General features: G+C 44.2%; 1 protein-coding gene across 1 annotated transcript in view; it reads left to right on the forward strand.

Annotated features, from left to right (window-relative positions):
- Positions 1–27285, forward strand: part of HOOK2 (hook microtubule tethering protein 2) — a gene marked incomplete in the record, with an annotated part of 1827100 nt that overhangs the window by 1214736 nt on the left and 585079 nt on the right. The window contains 1 exon segment of the mRNA XM_044084742.1: positions 2673–2707. Within this exon segment, the coding sequence (XP_043940677.1) occupies positions 2673–2707 (35 nt within the window).

Below are 27285 nucleotides of genomic sequence, written 5' to 3' on the forward strand. Positions count from 1 at the left end.
ATTTTGTTAAAACAGAAAAGAAAATTGAGCAGGTAAAACGTATATAATGTCTGTAACCAATAGATAAAAAATATAGGTTTATTTTCCTCACCTAGCAGGGAATCACCAGCAGTGCTTTAGTTTATGCAGGCTTTGAGATGACTGCCTTATTTTTGCAGACCCTCTTCCAGGTTAACATTCTCGTCTTTTGTCTTTGTAATCAATTTTCACAACCTAAAATTTCAGTTAAACCTAGAAAAGCTATCTTTCATTCCTCACTGAAAGTTTTTATTTTTGAAGGCCGTCTTCCTGGACACCACCCTTCTTCCTCAGATCTAAGTGGACTTTTGCAAAGAACAGTTCTTTTGTTGTCAGAATTACTCAACAGCGAGAAACTGTGTCAGAATATTAGATTTTATGGCTTTCACAATTCTCATGATTCCTCTAGCTAGGTTACATATGAGAATAAATTGGTGGTTTCTGAAATCGGTCTGAACTCTGTACTGGCGCCCCCTCTCCTTCCATATGCTGGTACTGAACTTATCAAGAAGGGACTTCATTTGTGGTTGAAGTAATTGTCCTTTAGTCCAGGTCTCCCGTCTCCCCCAGGCTCATTCTCAATCTGTAACCACAGACGTACCAGATTTTGCAAGGGGGTGGTGTCCAAATGAGTGAAGATATACAGGGTCTTTTGAAACCTCCAGGACAAAAAGAAACACAAATGTCTAAGAAATTCTGCCATTCTTAAATTATCTCAAAACCCTGACCTGTCTGTGGAGTGCAGGACCTCTCTTAGTCACAGACAACACCACAGTCGTGAGACAAAAGCAGGGGGCACCGATCTTACCTGCTTTGCAGATTAGCAGTGCTAGCATGGGAACTTGCCCTGCAGTTCACTATATCCTACAGGTTACTTACATTCCATCAAAGCAGAATGTTGTGGCAGACAAGCTAGGCAGAACCAGGATAGACACCACAAGTGGAAGTTACACCTCGGGGTGCTTGCTTAGTGCTATTAATTAGGCAGCTGGGTATGTTGACAAGCCCCATGGATGAGATTATCCCACTATGGGGAACTCCAGTTTTTGTCTGCATTTACAGCCGATAGTTAAAGCAGTTCTTATCCAGGAATCCTTGCATAAAGGTTTGGAAGACTGATGCATTTTCCCTCTACATAGATGCAAATGTTCCTATATGTGCATTTCCACACTTTCCTTTTGATTACCTAGCATCTTACAAATACAAAAGAACTCCAAAAATAATACTAACACCTCCATTTGGTCTAGACAACCATGTTTTCTCCCTCCTTTTGAATATTGCCAGGGGCAATTACCACAGGCTGCTTCACAAGATGGACTTGCTTGTACAAGGCAGGGGCTCTTTGATATTCTCCCCAACCTTTAAGTTCTACATGTGGCCTTTTGAAGATTTTGCAGCAGGTATTAAAGGCGGCTAAGAAACCTGCTACTAGAAAATCATATATGCCTAAGTGGAACAAATTTTCTAGTTTTTGCCAATGAATAAACCAAGATCCTTTTAAGGTTTAAACCCTCTTTGCTTCTGCAGTATTTGTGTGATTTATTAACGTACGGCCTTTTTTTGCCTTTTTTTCTACTTTTTCATTAAGATTGGTCTTTTGGCAATTTCTGACTGTGGATCCCCTTTCTTCCTTATTCAAGTGAAACAGTTTATGAAAGGAGCATTACGGATTACTCCACCTACAAAATGGATGCCTTCTCCTTGGGATCTTAATTTTGTAGTAGAAAAGCTTACACTTTTTTTTCCATTTGAAATGACTTCCCACAGTCCACCCCCCAGCTGTGCAGTCTGGCCATCAGTGACACTTTCATTCCCTATGTCCCTGTGCCTTTTAGCACCCCACATGTCCCTGTGGTGGATCTCCCCTTTTAGGTGTATTTGCATTATTGGCATCTTATTTTAGATTGGGGTGGGAGTTGGACTGACCTGCTTGCTTTCATCTTGCAGGCCATTCTGTTTTGCCTATGGATGTCCACCCAGAGTGGTCTGTGTGTGTGTGAGCGTGATATGTATCCTTGGCTAGTCCGTAATGCCCTTGTGTTTTACTCGTGTTGTCATCACACAGCCTTGCCTGATTGGTACATGCACCTGGAGGTATCCTTCTGGTCTTACCCAAATGACACGATGTAAAGCCCTCATCTACCTTCCTTGAGTTATCAGTTACCTGTGGCCACCTCCAATTCTCTGCATACTGCTCAGACAGCATGCCCACTGTTCAAGTCCAGGCTGCATGCTTCATAGTCAGGGGATAGCCCTTTATGCACAAGAACTAAATTGTCTTAGCCTGGCTGGGAATGGCAAAGCCTGTTGTTGATTCTACATCCTTTCACTGAACCTGAACAAGAGTTGGATTGTAACTGATGGGTAGGTTAGAAATGTGTTAACCAGGAGAATGTCTAGGACTGATCATATGAAAATTGTTGTCAGTCTGATTGCATCCCCATGTGCCTAGCCCTGCTGCTACAAACAAGCAGATCTTTGCAGTTCTTGTTGATAATGGAAAAATAACCAGTTTATTGTACAATGTCATATTCTGACAGTAGGAGGGGGCATTTTCTGAGGTACCATGACAGTTTCATTAGAATTAAATTATCTAGATTTCACATGTAAAAGATGTCTTTCATTTCTCACCTTTATTTTTTTCTTTCCTGTAGTCCTCCCTACTCAAGAAGAAGCTGGAAGAGCATTTGTAAGTTCACGTTTTCCTTCACAGATTGAGGAGTTTGTTATGAAGTGTCATTTGTTGTGTCATTTTTTGAAAGCGTTTTGCCAGTTGTTTGCAAGCAGACTATTAGGCAAGTTTAGAATTTGTTCACATTGCTTTTTGGTTCATAGTCGTATTCCCTGCTGGGATGTTACTGTTGGCCACAGTATGCCTAGAATCTGTTTATCAGGTGGTGCTGTCCATAGTATTAGGAGGGACCTAGTCATCTTATCTGCATTCTTGTCTGGAAGCTTTTCTGGATAGAGGGTTGTAATGTACATGACCTGCTTACTTTAGGTGAGTTCCGGAAGCAGGACTAACCTCCATAATCTGCAAGTTCTAGTGGTATGAGAAGAGCCAATGTTCTTCGTGTTTCACTGTTGCAGTCCTAACACATGAGTTATCCGGCTCCCGGTAGCCCTCAGCCGGCCCGAATACCAAAGTCCTTGGTATATGACGTTGGCTGCCGTTTGTTGTAAAACTGATGTCAGAACGTCCGGTATAAAGGTGTAGGCAGCCAACGCCATTTCCTCAGTCTTTCTTGCTGCAGAGCCCTAAGCAGATGCAATTCACACTAGTGCCAGTCGGCCGTTTACCCTCTTTTTGCTTTCCGACTGCCAAGTTTGAAGAAGTCTTCAGATAAGTACCCCGTTGGGGATCCTCTTTTCTTGTTTTAACGAATGTTATATAGTTAATAACTGTCTTGCCTGTGGAAAACAGATTCCGCACTGTGATTTTCATTCCTACTGTATAACTTGTTTGGGCCTTGAGCACGGACGTCCCTAATTGCAATATCTGTGCCCCCTTTAACCCGTGTACCATACGCCGTAGAACTAAGATTTTGTACAAAACATTTCGGAGTCTGGCCTAAATTAATCAGAATGGAGTATATATCTAGGAAACGCAAAGACAAGGACCGCATCAGGCCTAGGGTTAAATCTGCTGACTATGCACCAGTGAAATTGATAGTCAGCCCAGCGGTAGTCAGTGAGGCGCTTTCGCAGCCCCTGCAGTCTGCAGATTTTCAGCTGCAGGCCTCTGCCAAGACCTTTACTGAGTCCTCCATGCCGCAGTCTGCTATTTCGTCTTCAGACCCTCCACCTGTCGCCGCCTCAGATGGGTCCGGAGCCACTAGTCAGGCACCGGATTCTGACACCTCTTCTCTTCGACATGAGACCAGATCCAGACTGACTACCTTAGGCCATACGTTTGCAGTTGCTAGGCCTCCCGAGTCCCTGCGGATTGCTAGTAAACCTTCCAGCTGCAAACCTTCTCACAGGAGGGCGTTGGCTTCCCCTCCTGTGCCTCAGTCCCAGTTGGTAAAGATGGCTGGTAATCTTTCACTGATTTGGGGGCTCTCATTCTCCACCTTCCAAGAGGGCTAGGGAATTGTCTCCTGGTGTTTTGTCCGTCTCAGATCCTGAGGTTTCCAGTGTTTCTGCTGGTGAAGAAGGAAATTCTCAACTTTTTTCTGGCTTTGAGGATTCTGATGTGGAGGACTCTATCCCTTCTGCCTCCCCTCCAGAAGATTTTTCCTTTGGGGGTACTTTGCATACTCTTACGGAGCACTTTAAATGGGAATGTCAGGATTTTCCCCAGTCTAAGAAGAGAATCAGGGAATTTTTGGATTTGCCACAGCATAAGCCTCTGGCTATACCTCCAGTTTTGGAAGTTGCGGATGATGTCTTCATGGAAAATTCTTTAACTCCTAATTCTGTCCCTCCTGCCCACAGAAAACCAGATCGGTATTATAGGCTTCCTGATTCTCACCAATTCCTTTTTAAAAACCCTACTGCTGATCCTGAGATTATTTCTCAAGGCCCTAAGGGTGTTAAGGCTACTATTGCTAAAAACAATGTTCCTTCTGATAGTCTAGGGCCTTGGACAGGTGGGGTAAAAAAGTCTGTACCTCTGCAACCCTTGCCATTAGATCTGTGAATTGCCTTTTTCACATGCCTAAGTATTAACAACATACTTTGGAGTCTATTAAGACTAAACTTGGGGATATTCCTTCCGTGTCGGAGAATAAAGATTTACAAGACTTACTGAATTCTGCCACTCTAGTTAATAAGCATTCATTACATTGTGGATGTTCATCGTGTTTCACAGTTAGTCATTACACTTGGGTTATCCTGCTGGCAGGCTACCCGCAGTCAGCCAGAGTTCCAAAGTCTAGGTCCGGCGTCTGTTGCTGTCGCCTCTTCCCTGATGTCAGAGCGCCAGGGGTATAAAAGATGCAACTGACGCCATTTTCTTCAGTCTTTCTTGCCGCACGGTGCCCGAAGCAAAAGCAGTTCGCAAGTGCCGGTTGGCCGACTCCTGAGATTTTCAAAATAGAGTTTCAGAACTGATGTATTCAATAAAGCTAAGTACCCCGTTGGGGAAACTTTTTCTTGCTCCAGACCGATGTCAGTAAAAGTTAACAATTGTATTTCTTGTGGGAAGCAAATACCTCATAAGGACTTTCACTCTTACTGTATTCCTTGCCTAGGCCCTGACCACGACGTTACTAGTTGTCTGTTTTGTGCTAGATTCAACAAACGCACTATTAAGCGTCTGTTTGATTTTGCTTTACATTACTTTGGCCGAAGGTTTAACTACATAATGCCGTCGGAACAACCGACGACCTAAATTCATAAAAAAACACAAAGACAAAGAAAAGGACAGGCATCCGAGGTCCAGAACCGACGACAAAGCCTCTTCTAGGCCAGTCGCCGGTTTGCCAGTTCTCAGTGAGGTGCTTTCGCAGCCCCTGACACCCGCTACCTCAGAGCCACAGGCCATATCAGACTCCCACGTGGATACACCTAGGCCTCTGGAAACTCAAGGTATTGGGCCTGCGAAAACTATTCCCTCAAATGGGTCTGGAGCCGCTGAGCAGCTTCTGAGTGTGTTTTCAGACCTTCACAGCTTACTGTTGAGTCCACTGCAGCAGCCAAGGCAAAGTCAAAAACACCATTAAAGACAAGGAAACAAGTACAGCATTCTCCTGGACAGTCATCCATGCCAAAGAAACAGATGCTTAAAATGGCCGAAGACATAATTACTTTGATCAGGGGTTCCCATCCCCCTCCTGATAAAAGGCCTAGGCAAGACACTGACTATGATTCCTCTGACCAGGTTTCTATTTCCTCTGATTCCTATCCCTCCTTATGAGGACTCTGATGCAGAAGAATCTATACCTTCAGCCTCTCCGCCTGAGGATTATTCTTTTGGGGAAACCCTGCACACCATGAGGGAGCATTTCCATTGGGAGAGCCAGGATTACTCAGAATCCAAGAAAAGGCTCAGAGACTTTCTTTTATTGCCTCAGCACAGACCCCTGGCTATCCCCCCTGTGCTTGATATTGTTGATGATGATTTCTCTGAATCCAGTCTGTCTCCTGATTCTTTACCCCCTGCACCAGTCAAGCCAGACAGGTACTACAGGGTCCCTGACTCTCATAAATTTCTTTACAAAAACCCTGCTGCGGACCCAGAAACAATTTCTTAGGGTCCCAAAGGGGTTAAGGCTTCCACTGCTAAAAACCCTGTCCCCTCTGATGGGGATTCCAGAGCTCTGGATAGATGGGGGGAAAAAAGTTTACACTTCTGCTACTTTAGCTGTAAGGGCTTTAAACTGCCAGTTTCACATGCTTTAAATATCAACAGCACCTCATGTCTTTAAAACAAAAAATGCTTACAAACTGAAAGTCCTGACAGTAAGGAAATGCAGGATTTATTGCATGCAGCTGAACAAGTGGGAAAGCATACTCTGCAATGTGGTTTTGATTCATTAAAGGCTTCATGTAGAGCCGCAGTTACAGGCTCTGTCATTCGAAGGCATGCTTGGTTGAAAGAACAAAGTTTACCTGAACATGTTAAAGTAAAATTATTGGATGTTCCACTACAGCATGATACTTTGTTTGGTGTTAAGGCAGAAGAGGTGTTAAAGAAAATGGAGGATAAAGCAAAATCAATGTAGACAGTAAAGGATTTCTTACAGTTTCAACCACCTAGGTTTAGCAGAAACTGGCCTTCAAAAAATTGGTCCTTTCAGGTGTCCGACAGGCCACAAAGAGGCAGATACAGACGCCCAAGAGGCAGATCTCAGCCCCAAGGCTCCTACAGACCTAAACAATGAGGTGCTTCAGCCCCCAAAGGAGGCGAAGACGAATCACAACCTTATAGGAAACAGTCCCAATGACTTCCCTCTACAAATGCCAAGCACTTTTGGCGGCACCCCTAGGGGGAAAGCTAGCACTTCTCACAAAATTGGCACACAGTTACCTAGGACAAATGGGTACTGAATATTGTTTCTCAGAGTTACAGGTTCCACTTTCACACCCTTCCAAAATCAAAAGGTATGCCAGACCTGCCACAAAACCAATGGGCAGAGACACAAAAACAAATTGCTGCTCTCATGGACATGGGAGCTATTCAGAGAATACCACAGCAAGAACAGGGACAAGGATTTTACTCAAGACTTTTCCTAGTACCCAGAAAGGACAAAGCCTAGAGACCAATACTGGACTTGCCAATCCTAAATACTTTCCTGGATGTTCCAAAATTCAAAATGTTAACACTGCAGCAACTTCTACCCATGCTGGGCAAGAAGGCTTAGCTAGTTACTTTGGACCTCAAGGAGGCATACCTGCATGTTCCAATCAGACAATCTTGCAGAAGATACCTCAGATTCATAGCTGGCTCAATGCATTACCAATTCTCTGCACTGCCCTTTGGCTTATCTACTGTGCCCAGGGTCTTCACAAAATGCCTGGCACCAGTAATTGCATTTTGCAGATAGAGGAATTCAAATATATCCCTACTTGGACGACTGCCTTATTCAAGCAGAGAGCAAGGACATTCTTCTAAAACATCTGGCGTTTGTAAAAAGATTGCTAATTTGCCTAGGGTACACAGTAAATGAAAGTAAATCAAAACTAGTGCCCTCTCAAGAGATAATATTCCTGGGTGCAAGCTTAAATACAACTTCCCAGATGGCTTATCTCACGCCAGACAAGCAAAGGCAACTGACTCATTACTTTCAAATGATGACAACAAAGACCCAGCTCCCTGCAAGAAAAATTCTGCAGGCCCTGGGCTTCATGGCGTCCTACATTCTACTAATTCCATATGCAAGACTGCATATGAGGAAACTACAATGGTATCTAAAAAGTGTTTGGACTCAACATTGCCACAGCCTGGAAACTATAACTTTAATTCCTTGCCTACAACAGGAGTTTCGATGGTGGTCCCGGGCCTGCAACCACAACAAGGGGCAGCCTTTCACCTTACCCACAGCCAGGCAGACAATAACAACAGATGCATCGGATTATGCCTGGGGGGGCACATATGGCAGGAAAATGTATTCAGGGCATGTGGCCCAAGGAACAAATGCATTTTCACATCAATCAAAAAGAGATGCTAGCTGTACAGAATGCCCTGACAGCTTTCAAGGACCTACTACATCCAGGACAACTATTAATAAAGACGGACAATACCACAGTTATGTGGTACATAAGCAAGGGGGCACCCATTCCTACCCCCTCTGCAGGCAAGCCATAACTTTGTGGAACACAGCACTGACCTATCAAGTACATCTGCAGGTGCAATTCCTGCCAGGGACGAAAAATACACTGGCAGACGAACTAAGCAGAAAGCTCATGGATCCTCACGAATGGAAACTAAATCCACAGGTCTTCAGCATGATACCAAGGAAATGGGGACACCCAGACATAGATCTTTTTGCCTCCCCTCACAACTGCCAACTACAGAAATTCTGCACAAGAACTTACCACTCTCAAGAATGGAAAGTGGATGCTCTATCATTCAGCTGGAAAACCCTGACAGTTTATGCCTACCCTCCACTGCCCCTTCTTCCCAAGGTGCTCCTAAAAGTCAGACAAGAGAAGCCAAAAATGATCATGATTGCCCCAGACTGGCCATGCCAGCACTGGTACCCAATCCTAAAGAGCTTGTCTCAAGGCCCACCGTGGCCTTTACCTCAAATTCCTCATCTTCTGACTCAACAAAACAATCAGATTCTGCGCAGTCAACTCAGAACCTTAAATCTGGCTGCATGGCAGATAATATAGCCACTCAGACCACACCTCTCTCTAAAGCTGTTATGGATGTCATTTTAGAAGCCAGGAGGCCCAGCACTAGGAAACCTTATGCAGAAAAATGGAAGAGATTCTGTGCTTGGAACCAGGCACAAGGGCTCGAACCACTTGTTCCAAATATACCTCAGATTTTACAATACCTAACTGAGATGCTGGACAAAGGCCTATCCTCATCTATTAAGATCCATGCCTCTGCCATTTCAGCTCATTACAATACGGAACCTCCTATTTTTTCACATCCACTACTAAGACAGTACCTCAGAGGGACAAAAAACATAAGACCCCCAAGGAGAGCACCAGTACCTACTTGGGATCTCAATTTTGTTTTAGAAAAGTTCACACTGCCTCCTTTTGAACCAGCCAGCACAGCTGATATAAAATTCTTATCATGGAAAACTGCTCTGCTCCTAGCAATAACTTCAGCAAGAAGAGTCTCGGCGTTACAGGCATTAATGGCAGTGGAGCCTTTCATCATTTTTCACCAGGACAGGGTCTCTCTAAGGACAAACCCAACATTCATGCCAAAGGTGGTTTCCAATGTGGCTCTTAACCAAACCATTCATTTGCCAACTTTGTCCAAATCCCTAGAATAAAGGGGAGAGACTTTTGCACGCTTTGGATATATACAGACAGCTATGATTCTACTTGGACAAAGCAAAAGCTTTCAGAAAAACTGAGCAACTGTTTGTAGCCTATGCTGCATTATCACAAGGAAAGCCTATCTCAAAGCAGACAATTTCAAAATGGATAGGTCACTGCATTCGCTTCTGTTATGCACAACATGGCAAATCAGTGCCTAAGGGCATTAGGCCACATTCTACCAGAGCAGCAGCCACTTCAGCAGCCTTTCTCAGAGGAGTAGCAACCAAAGACATTTTAGAAGCTGCAACCTGGAGTTCAGTGCACACTTTCACCAAGCACTACCACTTACCTCTCTACTCTAAATCCAGAGCAGGCTTTGCCACTGCAGTTCTGCAGGGCCTGGTAGCCTCTCATCATCTTATTTAGGCCCAGCCACCCAACCTCAGCTTTGGGATTCAACCCAAGTGTAATGACTGCAACAGTGAAACACGATGAACATAGTACAGTTGTGTATCTACCATAAATGTAGATGTTCGAGTGTATTCACTGTTGCAGTCCAGGTTACCATCCCCCTTTCTTTTGCTGGGTCTTATCTGTACTTCTGTATTCTATACAACCTATGTGGTGTATTTGCTTGTAGATGAAGGAAATGTTTATTTTACTACATGTATGCTTTTTGGCATAATTTTTTCAGCCTTCCTATCTGGGGGCACTTGACATCTGGGGCAAGAAAAAATGAAGAAAATGGCGTCGGTTGCATCCTTTATACCCCTGGCGCTCTGACGTCAGGGAAGAGGCGACAGCAACCGACACCGGACCTGGACTTTGGAACTCTGGCCGACTGCGGGTAGCCTGCCAGCAGGATAACCCAAGTGTAATGACTGCAACAGTGAATACACTCGAACATCTACATTTATGGTAGGTACACAACTGTACTTTTTGACACTTTGGAGGCTTCCTGCAGAGCATCAGCCACTGGGTTCCATTATTAGAAGGCATGCCTGGGTCAGGGAGCAGCCTCTTTCTGAACCTGTTAAATCTAAATTGCTGGATGTTCCTTTGCGACAAGGACAATCTTTTTGGTAATGAGGCTGAGGAGGTACTGAAGTTGGAGGAAAAGGCAAAATCTATGCAAGCTGTAAAAGATTTCCTGCAGGTTCAGCCTCCTCGGTTCAGTAGGCATTACCCTTCCAAGAATTGGTCTTTCCCTGATCCTGGCAAGCAGGATCACTCTAGGCCTAGGGGTTTCAGATCTTCCAGAGGACAGGCTTTTGGCCCTCAAAGGGCTAAACAATGGCATTCTTCTTCGGCTAAATCTTGGAGTTCTAAGCCAGCTTCCCAAAGCAAGCATTCTCAATGACTCCGGCCTTCTTGTACCTACCTCTGTGGGCCCTGGGTTTCCTTTGGGGGGGGGGTTAGCCAGGTTCGTAGAGGTATGGTCTACCATCACAGACGACAGATGTGTGCTCAGTATTGTAAACTAAGGCTACAAGTTTTATTTTCACACCTTCCCTGTTCCGAAAGGGTACTTGGACATACCCAGGACTCTCAGGACAGAGGTAGAAAGTTACATTTCTTCTCTACTGACCATGGGGACTATGGAGCCAGTTCCTGCAAATCAGGCAGGCCGAGGTTTTTATTCAAGACTTTTTCTGGTACATTTTATTCAAGACTTTTTCTGGTACCCAAAAAAGGGGGCACCTGGTGCCCTATTCTGGATCTGTCTATTCTAAACACTTGTCTGGTGATTCCCAAGTTCAAGATGCTCACTCTTCAACAGTTGCTACCCATGCTGGTCAAGGATTCATGGCTGGTAACTTTGGATCTCAAGGAGGCTTATCTGCACATTCCAATAAGGGAAAGTTGCAGGCAGTTCCTTTGCTTCAGGGCTGGGGAGCAACACTTTCAATTCTCTGCACTGCCCTTTGGCTTAAGTTTTTACAAAGTCCCTGGCTCCGGCTATTGCTTTTTGCAGGCAGAGAAACCTCCAAATTTATCCTTATCTGGACAAGTGTCTCATTCAAGCAAACTCCCCAGAACAACTAGAAAAGGATTTGGACTTCGTGAAGAACATTCTCACCTCTTTGGGTTACACACACAATGAAAAAAATCAGTTGGTTCCTACAAGGGAGATTGTTTTCCTGGGAGCGAGTCTGAATACAGCCACACCAGATGGTATTCCTCCCTCAAGAGAAGCAAGATCTTTTGGCTTACTTCAAGAATTTGGCAAGCATGACCCAGCTCTCTGCAAGGCAATTCCTGCAAGCACTGGGCTTCATGTATTCTGATGATCCCATATGCAAGGCTGCATACGAGAACACTTCAGTGGTACTTCAAGAATCTTTGGTGTTGAGACGCACAGGACGTAGACTTGATTCTTCCCTTAATTCCCTGTCTACAAATGGAGTTCCTCTGGTGGGTGACTGCCTGTTCTCTGAACAAGGTTCTGCCTTTCCGCCCACCTCCTGCCAGCCAGACTCTCGCCACAAACGCCTCAGATTATGCATGGGGGGCATACAGGGGACTTGGATCACCCAGCAGATTCACCTGCACATAAACTTAAAGGAATTGATGGCAGTGCAGCAGGCCTTGCTGGCTTCCAAGGGCCTACTCTACCCTGGGACTCTGCTGCTCAGGACAGACAATACCACAGTCATGTGGTACATCAACAGGCAGCAGGGGACTGACTCTTATCCCTTGTGCAGACAAGGCATGAGACTATGGTTATTAGCAGCTTCCATGAGCATACATCTAATAGCCCAGTATTTTCCAGAGAGGCTAAAGTCCTTGGTGAATCAATTGAGCAGACCTGTTCTGGATCCTCATGAGTGGCAACTGAACAAACTCATTTTCCATCGCATCACTCAGCATTGGGGCACTCCACAAGTGGATCTTTTTTCCTCTCACACCAGTCATCTTCTTCCAACCTTCTGCACCAGGGAGTTTCACAACAAAGCTTGGAGAGTGGATGTGCTGTACTTCCATGGGCACAACTCTCAATTTATGCATTCCCAGAGTGCTGACAAAGATAAGGGACGAAAAGCACAGGGCTATTCTTATAGCACCAGATTGGCTCAGGCAGTATTGGTATCCCCTTCTTCGCAGCCTTTCCCAGGCTCAGCCTTGTCATCTTCCCCTGGTACCAGATCTGTTGGTTCAGGATGGGGGAAAGTTTCTTCATCCTCATCTTCAAACTCTGTATTTAACTGCCTGGTTAATTCCTTAAATCTTTCCCAACAGGTGGTGGAATTTCTTCGAGGCCAGGAGGCCTAGCACCAGAAAATCCTATGCAGATAAATGGAAGAGATTTTGCTCTTGGATGCTGGCTAAAGGAGACTCTTCTCATCCTTCTCTTTCCCTCATTCTTGATTACCTAGCAGGCTTGCTTTAATGGTGGACTGTCATTTTCTTCAATCAAAATTCATGCTTTAGCAATTACTGCTCATTGCTCTTTCGAGCAACCCATTTTTTCTCGCCCCTTAATGAAGCAGTTCCTGAGGGGAGCTAGCAATCTTAGACCTCCCAGAAGAGCTCCTACTCCTGCTTGGTATCTAAATTTTGTCCTGGAAAAGCTTACTCTACCTCCCTTTGAGCCAGCTGCCTCTGCAGATTTGAAGTTTATCTCCAGGAAGACTGCTTTTCTTTTGGCTATTACTTCAACCAGAAGAGTTTCAGAGCTATAAGCCTTAATTGCAGTAGAACCTTTCATCATTTTTTATTCTGATCGGGTTTCTCTGAAAACTAACCCCTCCTTTATGCCCAAGGTGGTTTCCAGTCTGACCCTTAACCAATCTATTCACCTGCCTACCTTTTTCAATAATCCCCAGAATAAAGGGGAAAGGATTCTGCACTCCCTTGATGTGCACAGACCGCTGAGAATTTATTTAAACAGGACTAAATCCTTTCGAAAATCTGAACAGTTGGTTAGTTTTGCTCTTGGGGCTCAAGGTAAAGCTATTTCGAAACAAACTATCTTCAAATGGATTGCTCATTGTATACACTTTTAGTTACCTGTAGCATGGGAAGGTTCCCCCTCAGAATATTAGGACCCCCACTGTACTAGGGCAGCCTCTACCTCTGCAGCTTTTCTGAGAGGTGTGCCTACTAAGGACATTCTAGAAGCAACTACTTGGTCTTCTGTCCATACTTTCACAAAGCATTACAATCTACCTTTGTTTTCTAAGTCCAGGGCTGGTTTTACCTCTGCAGTTTTGCAGGGCCTTCTTACCAACCCTTAATCTGTGATCCTTCCTACACCCTTTGTCTTTTTCCTGGGCTTTGGGAATCAACCCATATGTGAGGACTGCAACAGTGAAACATGAAGAACATAGTACAGGTGTGTACACTTACCATAAATGTAGATGTTTGAGTGCATTCACTGTTGCAGTCCAGGTTTCCCACCCTCCATTCCCCTTGTGTTCCTAAGGCACAAACTACTTATTTTTATTTTTTGGATGGCATGTTTCCTGGGTTAGCCTTCTTTTGGGGGCTCCTGACAGTTAAGCCAAGAAAAACTGAGGAAATGGCATCTACTGCCTCCCTTTATACCCAACGTTTTGACATCAGTTTTACAACCGACGGCAGCCAACATCATATACCAAGGACTCTGGTATTCGGGCTGGCTGAGGGCTACCGGGAGTCGGATAACCCATATGTTAGGACTGCAACAGTGAATACACTCGAACATCTACATTTATGGTAAGTGTACACAACTGTACTTTCCATGTCTTGTAATCTGCAAGTGCCAAAGGAGGAATGCGCATTGTCAACTGGTCAAAAAGAGCAGACATCTTGTAATCCTGTCAGTATTTTTTTGCATGCATTGATAAGTATAGCCGCATGACCTTGGGAGTGAGTACACTCTTGTCTACATTTATATGCTTGTCCCAGTCTCAGTCTTACACAAGGGGGTGATGACCAGTTATCATTATTCACTCTCACTTTATAAGGCGAAGAGCGAGTCATCAGCTTCCTGAGCCATTTTCCCTAGGTTCACATTCAAACCCATTGCCAGTGGTGCAGATGTGCATGTTGGCATTCTTAGCCAGTAACATACATTGCCATTGAAATTTTCCTCTTGCTAGATGCCTGCATTTGTTATTTCTCCTCTTCCCACAGATGACCATCTGCTGCCACTCTCCTAGTGCACCACGTCTCCTGGACCCACCTTAGTCTCTCCCAGGCTTACCCCGACTTACATCCATGGCCAATAATGAGCTTGAGGTTTCTGGAGTAGCATCATACCACTGCTGTGAGTTTGTCCTAACCCCTTCCCACCCAAGACAAGCCTTGTCAGCTGTGCAGCCACTGCCCACAGGAGGTTATTGCATGCTTCCCTACCAAGAGGTCCACCACTTGTATCATGGAGCTTGTTGGGCTCTTAATTCTATTACTGTAGTGTGCATGGGTCATTGTCGTAACACCTAGGTCATTGCCGTAACACCAGAAGAAAGTGAAGTGTACAGACTCTGACATCATTCGCTGCCTGCTGGAAGTCTGTCCCAAAGATATCACTGTATTCACACACTGCCCTCTGCATCTTGACTAGCAAGGGTTTAAATTTTTATTTATCCTGTACATTGGCCCAAGATGAAGGGCCCATGAGAGGAGGACTTCCAGCATTGACTTGACAGGTGCACCTTATGGGGTGTTAGTGCCACTCTTCCTTTGTCTAAATGACCACTGAACTTTTACAGCTCCCACTAGAGTATTTATTCTTGTCCTTTGTGATTACAGTAAGGGCATAGACCTTTCTCCCCATGTCTTCCCTCTAATGTAGTATGGCTGGATAGAAGTAAGTGAGGTGGTCCACTGGGTTTTCACATGCTAAGGCTGAGAAGTCTGTCCGTTAATGTCATACAAGTTGTTGGTATCTGATGGTACCTCATCTCATAGTTGCAGGGACCCAGCACTGGAAAACGTAGCCTGGTGCAGACATTCATTATCCCCATGTTAGTGCTGACTTGAACATCCCCAGGTGACAGTGACCCACCATCAGACAAGCTTTTATCACATAGTTTAGCCAATACACAGTGATCATGCAGAAGTCCATTCATCCTCGACCAGATTTTGGGAAGGTGCACTCACTCACCTGTGCATCTTGGGAATGGGCACAACTCTCTTGATACGTGCAATGACAATGAGGTCTTTACCCAATACTGGTCCCCCTGACTTGGGCTGTGTACCATGAACTGGCAAAACATCCCCATTGCTTCCATTGAGAGCTGCCTCACTGAGCAGCTTGGGGAAGAACAAGAACCTTTAGGTCATCCTACCTTCCATTGGGATTCAAGGGTGTCATTTATGCAGCCTGGCGCACCTGGATACTGTTCCCTTGGCTCCCAAGAAGGTTAATACCATCTGTACTCATCAGGCTGAGTGAAGTGCGATTACCAGCTAGGCATCCTAGGGTTGAATCTTCCATGATTTATTTAGTCCATCATGGAGTCCATTGGCTAACTGCAGCTTACCTCCTTACTACCTAACAAGGAGTCTAAAGCCTTAGACAATGTTGGCAAAAAGGGTTTCTTCTCTGGCTTGCTTGGGACTCTGATCACTTAGCTTTGTGTCCGCCTCTCTGATTCTAGTCTCCTTGCTGGAGCCGACAGTGGAAAGGCTTAGGCATATACCCGCATAGGAAGGTGTAACACAAGCGCTTCTTCCAGGAGGAACTCATGCAGATTAGCCTCAGTGCTCATTCCTGAGCAGAGATAATCTTATGATCTTGGACAGGTTATCCTCAGTGCTCATTTTTTGCCAGAGAAACACTTTGGTTATCCTTCACAAATTCTGGTTGAGGACCTTCACAAAAGGAAGTAGTTCACTTGCTATTTGAGCTGTCCTCATATCACCTCCTAGACCAGCCCAGTCTTCAAGAAAGAAGGCCTTTCACAAACTAGAAAGTTCCTCAAGCATCAGATGCTATTAACTCCTCCAGATGTACTGGCTGCATCTCCTAGGAGGCAACCTCACTATGTCAGCAACTGTACAGTCCAGAGTGAGAGGTTATTCTACAAATCTTCATTGGAGGTCTGTCACAAACGTCCAAAGGGGTCTAGATGGCCATGGGTTTTAGTCATGGATCAAGCAGGCTTGGCAGAGATCTTGGGGCAGACCTTTGCTGTCTGTCCTTTACTGGAGTTCTGATACTTGAGTGAACACATCAGTAAATGAAGTTCCAGACTGCTGTCCAAGGGTTCATTCCCTCATCACCAAACACCTGGCTGTTGTTGCTGGATAGTAGGTTCTGGCACACTGGTGTTTTGGATCCACAGAAGAGGTTTTGATTTTATTCAAGAGCACCACTTTCAGTGTAAGATGTCTCCCCTCTGTTACACACTGTCTGTATCAAGGTGCTGCCCCTCTCTCTCCTTGCAAGAGAAGGATGACTTTCTGTTCCTATATCTGAGGGACTGGCAGCTGATGGCCGTCTCAAGATTACTCTTTGGTAATATCCTTGGTTTGGAAGCTTCTGTTACAAGCCATGGGGAATCCCTCTCAGAAGATTCCCTTTATCAAGAGGAAGCTGCATCTCATCATTGTTGGTCATTCTTGCCCTAAAGATGGAGCACAAGATGTCATGTTTTTGGAGTCTGAGGAGGGAGTATTACCTTATATGCAACTGTTTTAAACCGGTCATCTGAGTATGTAGGAGGAGAAAGTACAGCCCTTTCTAATATTTCACAAGATGACTGCTGTTAAAAAGCTCCTTAAGGAGGGTCCAGGCTAAAAAAACTTCTGTGTTTTCTGAGCTTAATTGTGGCCATGATCTCTGTAGTGCCATTCGAATGCATACTAATACAGGGGATGTTGTGGACACTGGGCATTAGTGGTTGGAGAGTCGCCATGCACTCGCAGATCTTCAGGGCCAGGCCAATGGGATCTGAAAGATGGAGTGGTAGACAGTCCCCAGAAACTGTTATAGCTATTCTCTCCCTGCAGCCAAACATTCTGTGGTATTTTAGTAACAGATGTTTTGATGATCGAGTAGGAGTCTTCATCTCTTCCACAGTGCAAGGAAAGTGCATGTCCTGTGAGAGGGGGGTCCCGCATAGACCATCTAATGCTGTGGGCAGTACTTCTTGCCATGCAAACCCTAGAAGAGGGAGCTGAGACTAGAGTCCCTCCTGGTTTGGTCCACTGACCAGTCTGTTGTGTTACCTAAACCAGCAGGATGGCTTAAGCTTGTGTAAACCCTATATCCTGATGCAGTGTGAGTCTGGGCCATTGACCAGAGCATTGGCCCCATAACTATTCACATCCCAGGGTAAGTGAGCATGCTAGTGTAGTCCCTGATCCTTTCCTTTAGTCCTGTCGTCTTGTTGAAATTCAGGTGTTTTGGTAAGGTCTCAGCCTTCCCGGACTCTGGAACACTGGCTGTCATATTTTGTTGCTTCTTTGGTGTAGTTGCCCTTCCCATTTTCCGTTCATTTCATTGTGGCATGGGCTGCTAATGGTAGATGCAATCCCCTTGTGAAGGGGGTGATTGTTACATCTTACTACCATTCCTTTTGTGTATTCTTTTGTACTTTTTCTGTACCCCCACAATTAATCTCAAAATTCAGAGAAGTCCAAAGTCCATCTTCATCGCCCCTTGGTAGCTGGGAAGGTTGTAATTTCAAGCTGTATGCTCCCTGGTAGTATAAAAATACTCCTGGCCCTAGATTGGGAATACTCTGATAGCAGCAGTAACAAACCGCTCCACCTCAGAGGGTTGTTTCTTGTGTCTTTGAACCTGGTGGTTTTTATGGCTAGTGTATTGGAAGTGATAAGTCAGTAGATAGCCTTCTACTCATCAGATGTATACTGCATGTGTTCTATAACACCCTTTTGGTTAGCATGCAGGTGGTTCTGACCAAGCTTAGGCAGCTGTATGATTTTTACTTTAGTTATTGCATGATCAGGATGCATTTGTAAGCTGTTTCTTTCCATCATTTCCTGCTGGAGGGCAGAACCTGTGGCTCTGCAGCAGATGGTTAAGCAGCTTCTTAAAGGAGTTCTGAATCTCTGTCCTCCTTTGAAGAATCCCACTTTTACTTGGGCTTAAATTTCACATTTGACGGGTTTGCTCATCTTCCCTTCAATACTTCTGGTTTGATGGCTGTGAAAGTTATCTGTGGAAAGAGTCTTGCCTTTGTGGCCTTCACCTCTACTTGCAGGTTCTGAGAGCTATTTGTAGAAAACCTTGTTTGGTGTTTAATCAGGACTGGATGTACCTAAGGAGCACCCACATTTCTTACTGAAGGTAGTGTCATAATTTTCCATGAACAAGTCCATTTATTTCCTTGTTTCATTACCAGGAGTGAAACCAAGGGAGATGAAGCCTTTTGCACCTTGTATGTGCAGTGCCAGTTTGTGATCTACCTGAAATGAATGCACCAAAGAGGACAGTCACAGATAAAATGATATATTGGTGGTTTTGAATCTGTCACTAACATGACCATCCTTGACTGTTTCTTCTACAGTTGTAAAGAAACCAAAGTAGTGTCAGACTATTCCAAGAGGCAGAAGCCATAGGATGGTCAGTGGGTAAAGGCTCAGGAAGTAGACTCAAAGATTTCTACTAAAGGGCCAAATTACCAAAGAAGTCACAGTTCCTGAAATCAAGGTCCAAGCTGTAGTGCTTAGCAAAGATGTGAACTGATGACCTTGGCACAGATATTTTTTGAAGCAAACATTCGAAGCAGGCACTCCACCAATGGAATTACCTTTGACAGTGGCGGCATTTCCTTTTCTGTAGGTCATGACCTTGATAAGGCAGTGCAGATGTTCTTAGTGTTTCACTGTTGCAGGCATTACATTTGGGTAATCTGCTGGCAGGTTGCCCTCAGTCGGCCTGATTAACAAAGTCTTGGGTCCTGCGTCGGTTGCTGTCCCTTCTCCCATGACTAAAAAATAAAAAATGCACCAGCAGTTGGACTCCAGAAAGCAACCAGAAAAAAAAACAGGTAAATGAATAAAGCCACGAGTTTGACCTAGGTTTCGTCTTTAATCCAACTTCATCAGAACACAACTTAATACAAATGGAAAAAACAACCTTATATGCACACTTAAAAATGACATCATCACCAATCAACTGTATAATAACTTAATTAACACAATCACCATAATTGAATCAATTTGAAGGCCAGCAAACATAGTAAAAGGCACAACCCCCAAGCCTTAAACAACATTAAAACTTTTTTTTAAAAATTAAAAAAATAAAAATAATTATGCCAAATAGAACTAAAGTGCTGCGTTCTAAAATGAAAAATCGCAAAAACACGAACCCATCCGATTATTATACTGTATTTTGGTGTATCCCATATAAGTATAAGCTGATTCACCCCAATATATTTTTTAATTTTAAAATGGGCATAATAGAAATGCAGTCATTAATGCCTGGAAATTCCAATGCATTAAGTAACAACTGCCATTTCATCTCAGCTATATCTAAATGCACATCAAGTTTTTTTCCAAATTTGTCCACCAGAATCTGCTGGACCACACAAAACTTAGTGATGCCCACTATGAATGTCAATGTGCCTGTACAGGGCATTTGTCTTTTTCTTTATCCTGATATCAGACTGATGTTCAATAATATGATCTCTTAATGCCCTGCAGGTCTTCCCAATATAAAAGGCTGGACAATGTGTGCACATAGCCGCGTATACGACACTTGTGCTATAACAATCAAAGTGGGCACCAACCCTAACGGTGATTCCAGCCAACTTAAATACGGGACCCGTCACATTGATCAGGTGACAAACAGTACATCTACCGCACTTAAAATTGTCCTTCTTCCTGTAAGTAACAGAATGTGCAGCGTCACTCCTTTCCAATAATTGCTTAAAAGAGAATCCCTTCCTATAAACACATTTAGGTGGTCTCCCCAATTTCCCACTAACTATGTGATCCATTTTCAAAACTTTCCAATTGTTGGTAATAGCATCACTAATATAGGGGGCATCAAAGGAGAAAGTGGTGATGAAAAGTAATGGATGGTCACCACCCACCCGTGCACCAGTATCATCATTCCTAAGAATGATTTCACGCATAGGAACAGTATTGCCCTCAACATGCTCGTTTCTATTGTCTTGCTTACCATACAATAAAGCCCAATAAACACCATTAGCCCTTTTGGCTTTGACTTCATCAGCTATGCAATCACACAGTGCCAATGGATACCCCCGCCTAATAAACATTGACTTGATGAAATCGAGCTCTTTGATGAAATCAACCTCCAGACTTGTCATTCTCGCCGCCCTGACCATCTGCCCTTTAACTATTGCCTTCTTCTGATGGTCAGGATGACAACTTGAATAACTCAGATATGAATTGGAGAATGTGGCTTTTCTGTGAATAATGGATATCAACCTGGAATCAACCGAATTGAGGACCAAATGCACATCCAAATAATCAACTTCAACTTTACTCATACTATAAGTAAATTTTAAAAATTCAACAGAATTGTTGACAAATTCAATAAATTCTCCAAACATGTCATTGCCACCTTCCCAAATAATAAACAAGTCATCCAGGAAGCGGGTATAAAAACTACATGTGGGGCATAAATCTACTAGTAAAAAGAAATTCCTGCTCCCAATATGCCATTACATAATTGGCATATACTGGGGCACACGCCGCCCCCATCGCTACCCCAGTTATCTGCTTGAAATAACTGCCCTCAAACTGGATAAAGTTGTTTGTCAGCACAACTTCCATTAAACCCACCAACAAGTTGATTCTATCCTGATCAAATAAACCAGTTTTCAACAGTTGAACCTCCAACCATTCCAGTCCTGTAGTTGTAGGAATGACTGAAAACAAGTTTACAACATCAACTGTTACCATAATGGTGTCATTGGTAAATTTGACGCCATTTAACCTCTCCAAAAATGACCATGAATCTTTTGAGATGTAATTAAATACCTTTAAACCCTTTTGTAACTCAAAGTCAAGAAATTTACTTATAAAGCAGGTTTTACTGCGTTTACCATCAACAATTGGCCTGAATGCCAAGTTGTTCAAACCCTTGTGGATCTTAGGCACTCCAAATATCCCACTCACCACTGGGTGATCATTAATCAAATACCTATATTCATCCTCATTAATATGCCCTTGCCAAAGTAGGTCCTCAATATATAAGTTAACCTTACTATAGGCAATATTTAATTCATTAAGGCTAACGTCTTCTCCCATGACGTCAGGTTGTCAGGGCTATAAAACATGCAGCCGACGCCATTACATCAGTCTTTCTTGCCGCGTGGTGCCCGAAGCAGAAGCAGTTCGCAAGTGCCGGTCGGCCGACTCCTGAAATTTTCGTTTTGGAGTTTCAGAACCAAAGTCTTCAACTAAAAGCTAAGTACCCCGTTGGGGAAACTTTTTCTTGCTCTTAATCGAGGTCAGTAAAAGTAAATAATTGCATTACTTGTGGAAAGCAAATACCTCATAAAGATTTTCATTCATACTGCATTCCTTGCCTAGGCCCAGACCACGACGTACCTCGCTGTCGGTTTTGTGCTTTATTTAAACCACGAACTACGATATATTTACACTTATAAATATTTTGGTGCTCGATACAATTATCCTGATATGTCTTCGGTCAGCCATCTGACTACCGACATTCCGAAAAAACGCAAAAATAAAGATAGAGAGGCCGCCTAGGTCCAAAGCTGCCAACGACGCTTCTCCTAAGCCAGTCGCCAGTACTCAGTGAGGTGCTTTCGCCGCCCCTGATACCCCCGCTACTTCTGATTCGCAGGCCTCTACGGAGACCCGTTTGGAGTCCGGTATGCTGCGAGATGCTTCAACTGTGGAACCTGTAGGATGTCTCTACCTTGGATGGGTCCAGAGCCGCTGTGCAGGCACCGGCTTCTGAGGGTGTATTCAGGCCTACTGACTTGTGTATTAAACCGCCATCTTCTTCTTCAAGGCCTGAATCTCGAACTATGCCTAAAAAATGCCCAGACTGCATGGTCAGGCCTCTATGCCTAAAAAACAGATAAGAATGGCTGAAGACCTTTTTACTTTAATCAGGGAAAGCCACCCTTCCCTCTCTGAGACCTAGGACTGAGTTTGTGTTTGATACTTCCGACCAGGATTCTGAATTTTCTGTTTCCTCTGATGACCAGGATTTACCTTTACCTACGCTTCAAAGCAGGCTACACGCACTATCAGTTCTCTGCACTGCCCTTTGGCTTGTCTATTGTGCCCAGGGTATTCACAAAGTGCCTAGCTCTAGTTATTGCATTTTGCAGGTAAAGAAATATTCAAATATACCCATACTTGGATGATTGTGTAATTCAGGCAGAAAGCCAGGACATAGTTTTGAATAATCTGGCCTTTGTACAAAGGGTTCTAACTTGTCTGGGGTACACCATAAACAAAAAGAAATCACACCTGGTACCCTGTCAACAAATTATATTCCTGGGAGCAAGCTTGAATACAAGTTCCCAGATGGCTTTCCTCACACCAGAGAAAAAAATTAATTTGGCAACCTACTTCAAACAAGTGGCCACAAAAAACCCTGCTGTCTGCAAAACAAATACTGCAAGCAATGGGGTTCATGGCCTCCTGCATTCTTCTGATTCCATATGCAAGACTGCATATGAGGAAACTACAGTGGTATCTAAAAAGCCTATGATGTCAACATTCTCAGGATCTAGAAGCAATGATTCCTATCATACCTTGCCGACAACTAGAGTTCCTTTGGTGGGCAGAGGCCTACTACCAAAACAAGGGACTACCTTTCACACCACCCCCTGCCGCCCACACCCTAACAGACTCATCAGGCTATGCATGGGGGGCTCACCTGGCAGGGAAGTGCATTCAGGGCAAATGGAACCCAAGTCAAATGCACCTGCATATCAATCAAAAAGAAATGTTAGCTGTACAGAATGCTCTGACAACCTTCAAGGGCTGCATTCTTCCAGGACAACTAATGGTAAAGCCGAACAACACCACTGTTATGTGGTACATAAGCAGGGGGGTACACATTCTTACCCCCTCTACAGACTAGCCATGGCATTGTGGAACACAGCCTTGAGCTACCAAGTGCACCTACAAGCACAATTCCTGCCAGGAAAATTAAGTACACTGGCAGAAGGACTAAGCAGAAACCTTGTGGACCCACACGAGTGGAAACTGGAGCCAAGGATTTTCAACATGTTGACAAAAAAATAGGAGAGCCCAGATATAGACTTGTTTGCCTCTCCCCAGAACTACCAATTGGACAAATTTTGCACAAGGACTCCCCACAAACAAGCCTGGAAAGTGGATGCTGTGACCTGTCAGTCTATGCCTTACCCCTCTGCTCTCCAAAGTACTACTAAAAATCAAACAGGACAAACCAAGGATGATTTTGATTGCTCCAGACTGGCCACGCCAACACTGGTACCCCCTCCTGCGCAGTATGTCATGATTATCCCCATGGCACCTGCCTCAGACACCTTCCTGTTGTCTCAGCAGGAGAACCAGATTCTGCACCCTCAGCTTCTAACACTGAACCTAGCAGCCTGGCTAATACCATCCCTCAGTAAACCTGTGATGGATATCATTTGAGGCAAGGAGGCCTAGTACTAGAAAATCTTATGCTAAAAAATGGAAAAGATTCTGTGCCTGGAACCAGTCTCAAGGGGTGAGCACAGCAGCGCCCAATTTACCTCAGATTTTACAATACTTAACTCACAAGGGCCTGTCTTTTTCCTCCTCCAAAATTAACGCCTTGAGCCATTTCAGCTCATTATACTGCAGAACCTCCCCTCTTTTCTCATCCACTGCTCAAGCAGTTCCTCAGAGGGGCTAAAAATTTGAGACCACCCAGGAGAGCTCCAACCTCAGCCTGGGACCTTAACTTTGTTTTGGAAAAACTCACTCTACCTCCTTTCAAGCCAGCTGCTACTGCAGACTTAAAATTTCTTTCTTGGAAAACAGCTTTCCTTTTAGCAATCACTTCAGCAATAAGGGTATCTGAATTACAGGCCCTTATGGCATTGGAGCCTTTCATCATCTTTCATGCGGACAATGTGTCCCTCAGAACCAACCCATCCTTCATGCCCAAGGTGGTGTCCAGTGTGCGTCTTAATCAGTCCATTCATTTGCCAGCCTTCTTTCCCAATCCACAGAACAAAGGGGAACGGATACTGCATTCCTTAGATGTGCACAGACAACTTAGATTCTACTTGGACAAGACCAAACCTCAAAGGAAATCTGAACAACTGCTGGTGGCATTTGCTGCAGGGGCAGAGGGGAAGGCTATTTCAAAGCAAACCATTTCTAAATGGATAGGTCGTTGCATTCATTTCTGCTATAAGCACCATGGAAAACCTATCCCACAGATGATCAGACCTCACTCCACCAGGGCTGCATCTACCTCTACACCTTTTCTCAGAGGCATCCCTACCAGGGACATCCTAGAAGCTGCTACCTGGAGTTATGTACATACTTTTACCAAGCATTATCATTTGCCAGTTTTCTCTAAATCCAGAGCTGGCTTTGCCACTGCAGTCTTGCAGGGCCTTATAGCTGGTCCTAATGCTATCTAAATTTCTCCTCCCAACCATAGCTTTGGGAATCTACCCAAATGTAATGACCAACAGTGAAACACGAAAAACATAGTACATTTGTGTACACTTACCATAAATGTAGATGTTGGAGTATATTCACTGTTAGAGTCCTGGTTACCCTCCCTCTAGCCCCCTAACTTCTTTTGGCTATACCTCTACTTTCCTTTACTATGCTTAAAAGCTTTTTGGTGTATTTGCTTTTTTGTTGGGGGTATATCTTTGTATTTTTATATTTAATTGCTTCCCATTTGGGGGGGCACTTGACATCTGGGGCAAGAAAAACTGATGTAATGGCGTCGGCTGCATGTTTTATACCCCCGATGACATGCCGTCATGGCAGAAGGGACAGCAACCGACGCAGGACCCAAGACTGTTAATCAGGCTGACTGAGGGCTACCTGCAGGCAGATAACTCAAATGTAATGACTGCAACAGTGAATACACTTAACATCTACATTTATGGTAAGTGTACATAACTGTACTTTCCTAATAAAATCAACATGCCCAGTTAAAAAAATCTAACAGTATGTAAAAACCCTAGCAGCAATAACCATAAATAAGCTAATTATAAAGACTTTGAGTTCTATAATTTCCTGAAAGTAGAGTCCTGTTGTTGGAATATTTCAGACTGTACAGAGTCCTGCTGTTGGGAGTGTGCTAAAGTTGGGATATTTTGCTGTAAAAAAATGTGTAATACAGAGGAGCTTGCTGGGGAGGCAGCAGTATCTGTAGGGACAGGCAGCTAACATTAATCCATCCATCCATGTTAGCATGCTCGCAAGTAGTTGTGTCCTTCAGATACTGACTTTATCCTAGCCCTAAATATCCACAGGAGCCAAGAGTCTCTATGGTTCAGAGGGGAGAGTGGGAGTCTGTTGAGGGGAAATGATTAAAGGTGATGGCTTCTCTACATATTTTACCTCTTTTTTTTTTCAGACAAATCTAGCTCTGTTATTCAGGTTGTGGTGTAAACTCTGACCATAAATATTCACGTCTCCATAGTTTCCAAGGTTCATTCCAACTTTGGGGTAGTCGCTGTCCAGGCCAGAGTTTCAGCGAAGAACAAAGTTGGCTAAACCCGTTGGGAGAATATTTTGGTTTTTCTTGCTATTTCTTGTGAAACTCGCATGGGGATTACCATATACCATGTTGTGTATACCTTGTTTGGGGGCCTGGAGCGGCGGCGTTGTTGGATGCGTACTGTGCTAGATGGGTTAACAAGCGCTATTAAGAAGGTTAGACTGTGCCAGGTATTCTGATTCTGATGTGGATGATTCTACTCAGCTTCTCCCCCCCTGTTTTTTTTTTTCAGAGACTCTGCACATTCCATGAGGAGCATTTAAAAATGGGAAGGTCAAGATTCTCTGATTCCAGGAAAAGGCTAGCTCCTGTTTGTGGAGATGTGGAAGAGATTTTTGCAGAGGCTTCCCTGGATCTCTTGCCCCCCGCCTGCCGGATAGGTACGGATAGGTATTATAGGTGCCTGAAGCTCATAAGTATCTTTGAGTCCTAAGACAGACAGCAGTTCCTGTCTCTCAGGGGGCCCTAAAGGTGTAGGCCTTAGTTGTTAAAATCCCATCCTCCCTCCTGAAGGGGCAAGGGCTTTGATGGGGAAAAAAAGTGCTATACTCTTTCTTCTTTAGCCAAGGAGAGGGCGTTGGTGTCAGTTTCACATGTTAAAATATCATAATTATCTTCTTTCACAGTTAATCAGGTGTGGATGCTCTGGCCGGAAGGTATTAGTGTGAAGAGTTGCAGGATTTAGTTCATGTGTCTGAACATTGAGAGATGGCTGAGCATGTTAAGACAAAGATTTTGGTTTTGGATGCTCCTTGACAGTCTGATGTGTTGTTTGGTTCACTCCAGTTTTAAAGAAGATTGAGGGAAGGCTAAGTCTATATACCAAACTGTTAAGGATTTTTTTTTTGTGCAGCCTCGAAGTAGTTTAGAAATTGGCCTGCTAAGGGATGGACTTATCCTGCTTATGATTCCAGTCTCCCAGGGTAGGCAGGTCTGTAGGGGCAGGGGGAGCAAACTCCGGGTCTTTAGGACACAGGTTCACCGCAACAGGACTTCTGGTGAGGGCAGGGCCTGCCTTTTCTGGCTGCCCTTCCCTTCCTGGCTGGCGGCCGCACCTCCAGAGGAAGACTGTCTCTTTTCACAGAAAATAATCTTTACCCAACCAAAAAATGGTTCTGGATATCATTCACCACACGGTTACAGGTTTTTCCATACCTTGCCTCCTTTCAAAGCATACTTAGACATTCCTCCTCTACAAAGACAAGGAGATTTTGGATTAATCATCTGTCCTATCTTATCTCTACATGTTCAAA

This window comes from Protopterus annectens, chromosome 9.part0 (assembly GCF_019279795.1).
Source record: "Protopterus annectens isolate FY-2018-M chromosome 9.part0, PAN1.0, whole genome shotgun sequence".
NCBI lineage: Eukaryota > Metazoa > Chordata > Ceratodontiformes > Protopteridae > Protopterus > Protopterus annectens.